At 44.7% G+C, this 11,433-nt stretch overlaps 1 protein-coding gene across 3 annotated transcripts in view; it reads right to left on the bottom strand.

The window, feature by feature from the left end:
* Positions 1–4,082: 4,082 nt before the first annotated feature.
* Positions 4,083–11,433, bottom strand: part of IRF6 (interferon regulatory factor 6) — a 31,369-nt gene continuing 24,018 nt past the window's right edge. For all 3 annotated transcript variants that reach the window (XM_068541500.1, XM_068541497.1, XM_068541499.1), the window contains exons 4-9: positions 11,071–11,275; positions 9,900–10,028; positions 7,701–7,874; positions 6,252–6,644; positions 5,419–5,537; positions 4,083–4,762 (exon numbers count right to left, since the gene is read on the bottom strand). In XM_068541500.1, the coding sequence (XP_068397601.1) occupies positions 4,538–4,762; positions 5,419–5,537; positions 6,252–6,644; positions 7,701–7,874; positions 9,900–10,028; positions 11,071–11,275 (1,245 nt within the window). In that variant the 3' untranslated portion in view covers positions 4,083–4,537. The remainder of the gene's footprint in view (positions 4,763–5,418; positions 5,538–6,251; positions 6,645–7,700; positions 7,875–9,899; positions 10,029–11,070; positions 11,276–11,433) is intronic.

Below are 11,433 nucleotides of genomic sequence, written 5' to 3'. Positions count from 1 at the left end.
GCCTGCGGCCCGGCCCCTTCCGGCCCCTTTCCACTCCTACGCAGATGTGGGCCCCACCCGTCTGCGTAGGAATGGAAAGAGGCGGGAGTGGAAGAAAAGAGGCGGGTGAAGCTTGTAGCCCGCCGCCGCCCTCCCTCGACTCCGCTGCTTGCCCTCCTTCTGTGTTGTTAAGTCCGGTGTCCCGTTTGACCCGGAAGGCAGAAGCAGGGCACTCGACGCAAAAACACGCTTTGATTTGTCTCTGGAGAAATGTACTTTCCCCTGCAAATGAAACTTATCTCAAGACAAGCGACGTGTTTTGCATAATATCCTCACCTGTGGGTGCTGGAAAGTTTTTTGTTTTTTACTTTGACCTACCTAAATCCTGAGAGGCTGAATTCCGAGAAGTGGGTGGACAGGCGTCCTGGCCAAAGTTTGTCATCTCTAAGCAGGGTGTGAAGTGCATGAGTATTTACTCTGAACAAATGTGTGCTAGGTATGCGTCTGGGCGCTGGAAGTATTACAGCGTAGAAAACAGACAAAAACCCCACCTTCTTGGAGCTCAAGTTGAAGAATTCAGTTTGCTGACTTCACATGAGAAATGAGAGGCAGAAGTGCAGAAGCTTTTCAATCAGGTCATTAGGAAGAAAAAGTTATTTCACTGAAAGGTTAACTACCAGTGATATGACTCATACCACGAAGGGAAAGATTTCTTGAGAAAATTCGTATCTGAAGAAATAGCCCAAATTTATTGATACATGGGTAGGGCAGAGGCTAAGGGAACTGCAGTCATCTACACTGGAAATTTCACTCCTGGCTGTACCTTGGTGGCATCTTCAGACTGTGAAACGAGACCACTGTAGAGTAAAGGTGGGGCCAGCCTGGAAGGAGGTCCAGCTTGTAGGGGCTCCCACGCTAATGTTCTTAGCTCAGAGGGAGTCAGAAGCAGAGCAGAAACTAATTTTAGAATTTTTTCCATCCCCATATTTACTTTATTTTCCCATGGTAGTTAGCAATCAGTTTCTGAAATGAAGGACGTATTGAGTTAATGCATTTATTCTAACAAATATTTGAGAACATACTATGTACCAGACATTGTGCTAAGGGCTGGCAGCAAAGTCCAAGACAAACAGTCCCTACCTCCAGCAAGTCTGTAGTCATGCAGGACACAAACTGAGCAATTACAAGGGAATTGATTATTCTGAAAGAGGAACAATAGGGTGCTATGGGAACATATAGCCAGGGACCTAATTACGTGGGCAAGGGACCACTCCAGATCCAACATTTGCCCTCCCAATTGACACCTACAGCTAATCTAGTTTAGTGGGGTGGACAGTGAAGAAAACGAAAAGCTGGTGACACCACCTAACTCTCTTCCCAGTCTTAAGCAAGGTGAAGGCAAGGAAGTAGAAAACACCAAGGGAATGAGTGGTGTAGCCACCAAAGGAGATAGCAGGCCGAGTCTCCAAGAAAGGACACCTGGCATCCGGACCAGAGTAGGAGCACTGAGGGAGATCAGTGGAGAGCCCTGCGTGCACTCTGAAAAGGATAAAGAACAAGGAAGAAACTACACTACTGGGTTAAGACCACATAAAACCACTCATCCATTCCTCTAACATATTCATCAGCTTTTCATTACAATCACATACTAAAAGTTCAATCCTTCTTGGCACTTAAGAACACCGTTCTCTACACCCTTTGCCAGCACACATTTTCTGGGCCCCCATCCAGGTACAGCCTGGCTGTTAGCGTCTCACAGAATAAGGGGAAGGGACCAGCCCAGATCCAGCAGTTGCCCTCCCAATGTATTTTCTGTGGATTCTTTCTAACTTTGAGCTATGCAGATACAGACAGAGGCAGCCAGACATCAAGACTAAATCCCTCACTTCACCCACTCAACAAAATGCCCCCAAAATATAAATTTCCTATACCTTGCATGTTTCCTGGTCTCTAGAAGCCCAACTTCTGCTCACAGCTGAGCACCTGAGCACCCAGGTTTCTCTTGGTCATGCTTTATTAACAGCAGATTCTACTAGGTCCCTTAGAGAGAACACCCAGATTTCTCTTGGTCATGCTTTAGTAATAGCAGATACTACTAGGTTCCTTAGAGACCCTAAAACCACAGCTTAAGCTTTCTAAATAAATAAGTCCCATTGCCACTTGTGATTGAGGGGTTTTTGAAATAAAGCTAGCCCAACTTTACAGCTAGCTCAACTACAGTAGCAAGTAGGAGGTGGCTTGCTTTAAGGGTAGCAGACCAGACATGGACTTTCTTAATATGGCATGGCACACATAGGTATCAGTATTCAGGAGGGTTGGAACCTGCAACCAGAGATAAGCATCTTGTTTTCCATTTAGGTCCTGGAGTTTAAATTATGTATAATTTCATCCTAAAAAACAAAACAAACAAAAACAAAACAGAGTCAAAGGGTCAGGGACAGAGCAAAAGTTAATAGATCAGACCAGTTTGTGGCAGCCATAGCTGCAATGTTCTACACCTTAATTGTAGCCATAGCTGCAATGTTCTACACCTTAATCTACACTCTTCACCTTAACTGTTCACACCCAGCTACCTCCACCAGGAAGGGAGACAAGCAGGTTTGTGCTGGGTGAGCCATTTCCAGAAAAGCACTGCCCAGCCCTTCTTCACCTTGACCTTAACACATTCAACACCCCATTTTTCCCATCCACAAAAAATCCAAATGACAGGAAGACTGTAAACATCTCCATACAAGGAGGAACTGTCCCTGTCTCCTCTGTGATCACAGGAGTTGGTCCTGGATGCCCAGCTCACTCTCAGGTCTTCCTCAAAGAAGGGAAAAAGGAACAAGAGAGTTCTATCCTCTCCAAAGGCTATCACTGAGTTATATACTGTCATCTACCACACACACACACAGTGGTACAGACATACCTCATTTTATTGTGTTTTGCTTTATTGCACTTTGCAGATACTGTTTTTTACAAATTGAGGATTTGTGGCAACCCTGCGTCAAGCAAGCCTATTGGCGCCATTTTTCCAACAGCATTTTTTCACTTCATGTCTGTGTGTGATGTTTTGGTAGTTCTCACAATACTTAAACTTTTTTATTGTTATGTTTGTTACGGTGATCCGTGATCCGTGATCTTTGATGTATCTATTGCAAAAAGATTATGACTCGCTGAAGGCTCAGATGATCGATACCATTTTTTAGCAATCAAGTATCTTTATTTTTTTTTAATTAATTTATTTATTGTTTATTTTTGGCTACGTTTGGTCTTTGTTGCTGTGCACGGGCTTTCTCTAGTTGCAGCGAGGGGGGGCTACTCTTCATTGCAGTGCACGGGCTTCTCATTGACGTGGCTTCTCTTGTTGTGGAGCATGGGTTCTAGGCACGCAGGCTTGAGTAGTTGCAGCATGCGGGCTCAGTAGTTGTGGCTCGCGGGCTGTAGAGCGCAGGCTCAGTAGTTGTGGCACACGGGCTTAGTTGCTCCGTGGCATGTGGGATCTTCCCAGACCAGGGCTCGAACCCATGTCCCCTGCATTGGCAGGCAGATTCTTAACCACTGCACCACCAGGGAAGTCCCCAAGTATTTTTAATTAAGGTATGCACATTTGTATTTTTAGACATAATGCTATTGCACACTTAACAGACTACAGTATAATGTAAACATAACTTTTATATGCACTGGGAAACCAAAAAATTTGTGTGACTTGCTCTATTGGAATATTCACTTTATTGCAGTGGTTTGGGACTAGCCCTGCAATATCTCCGAAGTATGTCCGTATTTCAGTGGTGATGAGTTGAAAACCTGACGACCAATTCTTCTACAGAATCCCTAAGCCTTCTACATCAACAGCTCCCCTTTAGAAGCTCAATTTGTGAGTTTTTACTCCGCAGGCTGGGTGACTTTCAGACTTTGGCACCTATTTCTATTTAGATATCTAGCTTGGTTCCCAAGCAACCAGCCGGCGCCCCTCCCTCCCTCTTCCCCCATCAGGGAGCCAGCTTACTATACTAGCAGAACAGGTCAAACGGAGATCAATCCTGGACAAATCAGTGCTTGAGGGAACTTTAATGAAAGCAAAAAAAAAAAAAAAAAAAAAAAAAAAAAGTGTGGTGCAAGAACAAGGCAGAAATGTTCTGTTCCAGGCAGTTTGGCCTTGTACAAGTAGAATGAAGTCACTGAGTCAGAGTTTTAAAGCTGGCATTATTTCAGGCATCATTCCAACTCCTTCATTTTACAGTAATGAATCTGAAGCCCAGAGGCTAAATGACTTGGTTCAAGGTCACACCACTGGAAGCAAAGCTGCAGCTAGAACCCTGGTGTCCAAACTCCCAGGCCAAATCTCCTTCTACTACATTACACTACCATGGGGAGGTTTAAAAAAGAAAGGGAAAGTATGAAGGGTGATTTTTCCATAAATTAAATCAACTTTAAAAGCCAGGCATATTTGGAGAGTCAGAGAGTACTAATATTGTTAGAAAGAAGACAGGTTTAAAAGCTGGTTAAATCTGACTAATAAAAAATATCCATATGTACAATACTGTAAAAAAGAGAAGGAAGATGGCATTCGTGATTATTGGGCTGGCAGGGCAGGGGACAGTTGCATGCTGGGGGTGGGCTGCATGGGCTGCCAGCTTTCCTGGGTTTGAAGGATGCGGTACAGCTGCTTCAGCTGAGCAACAATGTTATCCTTGATGTCTGGAGTTGAGATCTGCAGGCGGACACTGCCACTGTCAAAGGATCGTGTGAAATCACCAGAGAACATCTCATAGATCATCCGAGCCACCACCGGAATGACCTGTTCAGGACACAGAGCACACAGCTATCCACTGAGGAAAGGGTATTTTTAAACAGCAGGAGGGGCCCAAGATTGAAGGAAGGACCAGTGAGGCTGTGGGGAAGCCCACCACTTTAATGTCTAGATACAGACTATGCCTTCATCTCTCTGGACCATCCTGCCAAGGTTCACGTTAGAATTTGGTTCAAATGAAGGTAAAGAACCTAGAAGTAGCATCACATCACATGCCTAAATAAATAACTGCTTATTTAGCAAGATTTTTACCCAAATTTCATCTATTGCTTGTCTTGATGCACAAATCCACAGCCAAACCTAAGTGGTCTTGCTGCCACTTTCCAGAATAAGAACACGTTCTTAAAAGTACCTCAAAAGGTTTTTCTAAAAGAGCTAGAAAGAGTCATATCCTGTTAGGTTTCAGCAAGACTCTAATGTCAGTAAGAGAACAAGGTGTCCCCTGAATCAGTCACTTGCTTTGAGGACACTGTATTCTCCAGCCTGGTCCTACTGTACAATGTACAAAGCTCAAGTTGCTACATCTGATGGGATTAAAACCCACAGAGTCTGATGGACCCTCACTCAGGGCTCAAGCCCAGACCTAGGGGCTAAAAGCATTGATAAAAAGGCAAAGAGTTGTTGACACATTATTATCTCCTCACCTGAACCAAGATGAGTTTCCTTTCCTGAGGTTTCCCATCTGGCCATTCTTCCCCAAAGCATAAGTAGATCTCAAATGGTGGCTGTTTCTCTATCTGTCCTTTCTGGTGGGCAATGAGATCTGCAGAACATGGAAGAGCATGGAGTTTGGTGTACTGGGTCATTCCACACCTACTCAGTAAATACTTTCTTTTATACTGTCCAGAATAGTAGCCACTGGCCACAACATGTGGGTATTGAATTTAAATTCATTAAAATTAAATAGTTCCTTAGTCACATTAGTTACATCTACATACTCAATAGCCACAGGTGGCTAGTGGCTACCATATTGAACAATACAAATATAGAACATTTTCATCATTTCAGAGGGTTCTACTGGACATCACTTACACCAGACTTAGGGTTCAAATCACATTGGGAAATTCACATCTCAGTGTTCTCCCTAAATATGTCTGCTTAAATTTGCCACTCAAATATGTCCCAAATGAGAAGAGTATATGTTTTGCTGATTATGATGAACAGGGTCACCTTCCAAAGTTAAGGATAAGCTGGTAGGATTTGGGGAGCAATAACAAGGCTGTCTCCTCCTTCTGCCAATAAAGGAGCCACAACCACCTAAAACTGGCTTCAAATACACAGCTTTGGGGTGGAACACCCTTCTTTGTTGCCCAGGTCACTTTTATTTTTCAGAATCAAGGTCCCCTTCTACCTTGACTTCCTCCAGAAGAAATTGTTTGGTTAAGATCTTTGCAGAGCCAGGAAAGGGGGGCAGGAAGGAGGAAGACATACTTGCAGGGAGCAGTTCCCACCATCAATCGTCTGAAAAAAGACTCACCACTAAGGAACGTTTCCAGACAAAACAGTTTGACCTTCTTTTGTCTCTCGATCAGGTTGGGGGCAACAAGCGATGGGGCACATGGCCCAGACCAGTACACCTTGCACTGGCACAGCCTGATGGCATAGATGGCATGACCGCTGACCTCCAGGATCAGTCCTCTGTCCATGACGTCTAGCAGCTTGCTGGTGAACAGCTTCTGCTTCTCATTGGTGATGTGCTCTGGACCTGGGAACTTGACCTGCTCCAGGCTGACGGGACCAAAGAGCTCCTCCTGGTCAGGCATGGGACCCAGGTCTCCATAGAAGAGCCGGCAGCCCTGGGGGTTGCTCACCGTCATGGTCTGCGCATACTCCTTCCCACGGTACTGAAATTTGATGTCCAGGTCAGTCACTGCAAGGTGAGGGGGGACAGTGAGAGTCCTGCTCTGCTGCTCTGCCCGTCCATCCCTAAGACTCATGCAAGTCCATCAAGATCAAGCCACCTTTCAACCAGCATTCAGGAAGGCCACTGCCATAGTTATCCTTCCTGCAACAAAGGGAGACATCAACATATCCCTGGAATATTCACTCAAAAGGCTGCCTTGAAGCAAATAGTTCAAATTCCATCTATACTATCTCTGTTCCGTCACCACACCCTAACAGCTAGAATTTCTCCAACCAAAGTTCTGGGTCCCGGTCTCCGCATTTTGTACTGACTGAGTCTTTACATCAATAGGCATTGGAAGGAGCTGAAAACTAAGGCAGCATCTGGTTTGTGTATCATTTTTGACTCACTGTTTAAAGAAACCAGAGGAACAATAAGCAATACCAAGGCATATTTCTGAAAATTACACAGATGCACACACACTGTTGATATATTCTAATAATATATCATAGAAGGACACAGTTCACAACAAAGTAAATTTTCACTCAGCAAGTGTCCACTGAATCCTATAGGTCTTATCAAAGCTATCAGCCTCTTGGACAAAATGCTAGTACTCCCCCGGCACCTCCCCTACCATGTGTAGTGTGAAAGGGAGGTGCAATGACAATGATTCTTCACTGAGATCAATTTGTACCCAATTCAGAAAGAGATTTTCTCTGGGTCCTAAAGTCCCTCAAAACCCAAGAGCCTCCTTGACCAAATCCATAGTCATTAACCTCCCCATCCCACAACTGACCTTGTCCTCAAATCCCCTAGGCAAACTGATAAACCCAGGCCTTCCACCCACCTAACAGGTGAGTAACCTAGAGCTGCACAGCACCAATCAGAGCATCCCCATGGGCAAGTAGGTATGGGCTAATGTTTCTTTAGTTCCTGGTGACTCATCAGCCAGCCAGGAACCAGACACAGAGGCTGCCTGGGGGACTATTCTATACATGGCAAAGAAATGGAGGCAGAAGGTGGGGCAGGAAATGGACTGTAATAGGAGCTGAAGATCCAGCTAGGAAATCAAGGCTCACTTACTTGGGAGAGAGCTGATCCACAGCTCTGGAGAGCTATAGAAAGGCTGTATAGGTGCCTGGGGTACTTCCATCTCCAGAGGTTCCGTTTTGGGCCACACTGCTTCGGGGCTGCAGTTGCCCACACTGCAGTTACCCACACTGCAGTTGCCCACACTGGCTGGTGCTATGGGAGAACCTAGAACAGAAGGATGTGGGTGAGCAGGCAGGAGCACCACACATGCATATCACCTGGGTCCGAAGCTCTAAAACCTAAAAGGTCCAACACTGGACCACAACTCAGTGTGGCAGCCCATCAGTAATTCCCCCAACAAACACCAAAAGAAATAAGGTTCCCCTGCTCCTGCTTCCTAACCTTATTAGTTCTCTCATAAACTCATAATTCTGAAAACATGCATTTGCTGATGATTAACAGACAGGTGGGTACTCTCTGGGGTTAAATTAGAGCAGGCATGAATGAGAGATTCCCTGTTACAAAATTTGAACCCAGCAATTAAATAGAAACTGGTTGTCTTCCATAAAATGAACTCAACTAAATTGGTTGATTAGCTTCGAGTTAAGTGTTAATGTATAGAAATTCCTTTAAAAACAAACAGATACTTTTTTACATGCATGAAACATCTGAAAGGATACTCAAGAACATGGAAAGATCTGTCTCCTCCAGGGAAGGAACTGTTCAGACAGGATAGAAGGAAAACCTTTCAGCTGATTTCCTTTTTGTACCATTATGAATGTTAAACCGTGTAAGAGTATTATTTATTCAAAAGTATCCAGTTAAAGCTTTTAAAAGAGAGAATGAAAAACACATCCTATATCCCTGCTATTGTCAAAGTTGGCTCACTCCAAAGTTTACAGATTTTTCCTCCTAGCCTCACCTTTTAAGCATCTATTCTTCAACAATTCTTCTTCCTCTGCCCAACAGCTCTGAAATCACAGAGGTTAAGGTTTCTTTGACCCTTTGTGTACAAGTCTGGTTATACCTATGTACCCATTTTTTTTTTTTTTTTAATATATGTTCACATGTTTCCATAAAGGATCCAAGGTGGCCCATAACATAAGGCCACACAACATTAGCTTTAAAAAAACATGAAAAAAAAAAATGGGAAATCAGGATCCTGGAAATGGGGTGCATCCTTTTAAGGGGTGAGAATAACAGAATGAGTCAGTCAAAGATTTGGGAAAGGATCTCACATTTCCAAATGTCCAAATCTTAAAATTGCACCAAGTGGGAACGTAGCTGTGGCAATATTAACCTGAGAGAGCTCTATGATCGTTGTCTTTACTCATCACTTGGTTGCAAAGTTATAAATGACAGGGTAAGTGAAGGAGGGCAAGTAGACAGATAAGAGTCATTTCCTGATTCTCAAAAGACGGGGCATCACCTAGAGTAGGGCACTCCAAAACCCTACAGGAATCATCTTGATATACTAAATTTTCTAGGTGGCAAAAGTATCTCATTTGACCCTAGCAGTCAGATGGAACTTAGAAAAGTAGTGAAAAGCTACTCAACTGAATGCAAGTCACATGACTAGGAGCATGTCAGTGAAAAGTTCAAGTGAGGATGCTGCGGAAGAGCAATTCACCTTGCGTCTGGGCATCCTCAGAATGTGCAATGGGAGATGCAGTACCTGCTCTGTCTCACAGTGACCCTCCAACCTCTAAACTCATCTTTCCTGGGAAGCTGAATTCAAAAAGTCAATTTAAAAAAAATATAAAAGTCTCTAGTAGATAAATTTTATCAGAGCCTAGTATTAAGAGTTGTAGTGCCACAAGTTTCCCATGATACAGCCTTAGCAGAGGCTGTTAAGGCAGTGACAGAAAATTTATACCGAGGGAAATAGCAGAAGAGTTTGCCTACAATTCACGAAAATGATCTCTGCACTTGGCCTGAAGGAAATCAGCAAAATTTATAACAGCTTGTGTATTTGTATGCGGGATTGAGAATGAATTTAATTTTTTAATTTCTCTGAATTATCACATAAGATTCAGAAGATGCTCTCTCTGCCTAGAAGCCACCCCACTGGGATAACTATGCCTACGGAGTTCCTTTGCCTATGACTCCTACTTGCTAACAGACTGGCAGCCTGGCCACAGGGCCTGGTCGCTGCTCCCAGTGCCATGGTGGATATGGTGTCAACGGTTGCAAAATCAAAGCCCCTTACATCCTCTCCATGCCTCTGTCCCACCCCGCACCCCCACTCACCATTGATGTTCAGGAAGGGGAAGGTGTCCTGGATGGGAACGTGGTGCTGTGACTGGTCCAGCTCATCTTCCTCATCTTCTTCATCTGCATCATTATCTTTCTCATCCCAAGGAGCAGATCCAGTGGATCCTACCCGAGAATCAGACACACACACACACACACACACACACACACACACAGGTCACAAGTGAGCTGCTCACATTGCACTGTCACCCCTGCAGCTGACCCACTGTTCAAGCTAGGCACTGCCAGCACAGAGGCTCCTTGGGTTCAGTATGCACCCTCAGTGCCAAAGAGTGGGAACCAAGGGTGTTCACCCCACTCCCAGCTCCTCCTACGGAGCCCCAGTGCAAGCTCTCATCCCCTCCCCTATCCAGGAGCTGCAGGCCCTACTCCCTTCTCCTAGAAATCTTTTAATTCCTACTCTAAACCCCTTTCTACACATTAGCATCCCTTCTAAGGACCCAAGGACCACAGCTTCTCTCCTTTGTAAGCTTAATGTGAAGACAGACCCGTCCCTCATGGCAGAGCCTCACTAGATTCACTGGAGGTCAAGTCTAAATTATCTGGCTCTTAGTCAGAACTTGCTAAACATTGAGTAAATATAGGGATCAGGTGGTATTCTCCTAGGAAAAATACCATACAAATTAAATGATCACTTACCCATCATTTATAAAGAGAACTTAATAGCCTTCATAATGTCATGTCAATTGATTCTTAGAACAGCCTTTGAAATATGCAGGAAAGATGAGAACCCAGATTTTATAGTGGAAGAAGCTGAGGCTCAAAAGGTCAAATGACTTGATTCAATGTCCCACAAGTAGTGAAATGGAAAGAACGAGGTTTATAACTCAGACCTTCTAAGTTTTAATCCCTCCTTCTTCTAAACTATCTGGCCTCTCTTCTCAGTGTTGAGTCCCAAGAGAAGTTACTTTTTACAGAACTCAATACCCGCTCTTCTTTCTAATGCTTTACTGTTCCACTGGGTGAGCAGGAAGACTTTGCTGAGTTTATATCTTTTGTTCTCTGGGTTCTTTCTAAGGACAGGATTTCTTGCTTTACCAGTCTTCAACTTTGTAAGCGAGACGACTTTCAAGTCGTCTATCACTTTAAGGGTCCAGCCCGGAACCTGGCATACTGTCCACCTTCTCCCCAGCAGCTGGGGCCTCACCTGGGTTAATGATCGAGCCCTGGGGCTGGGGGATGTCACACACTTGATATATCTTCACGGGGTTCATGGGCACCTCCTTGGTGCCGTCGTACATCAGGTTGAATTCCCTGCTCTTGTTGAGCGCACAGCGGAGCTGGGCCTTCCATTTAGCTGGGTCGGGGTCGTCCACCCCTTCCTGGTACTTCCCTGTCTCCACAGCCCAGGCCTGAGGGATAGGAAACTGCAGTGAGTGCCTGCTTGTTGCCCAGAAACACTGGAAAGTGTGCCCGCCCTCCCTCATACAGACACAGATACACACAGCCCTGCCTGACCGCCCCATCACCCCAACTCCAATTTACAGAGACTGCAGCAGGAAACACCACC

Source organism: Eschrichtius robustus, chromosome 3 (genome assembly GCF_028021215.1).
Source record: "Eschrichtius robustus isolate mEscRob2 chromosome 3, mEscRob2.pri, whole genome shotgun sequence".
NCBI lineage: Eukaryota > Metazoa > Chordata > Mammalia > Artiodactyla > Eschrichtiidae > Eschrichtius > Eschrichtius robustus.
Note: the sequence above shows the minus strand (reverse complement) of the source record. Positions and strands in the feature narration are given on the sequence as shown.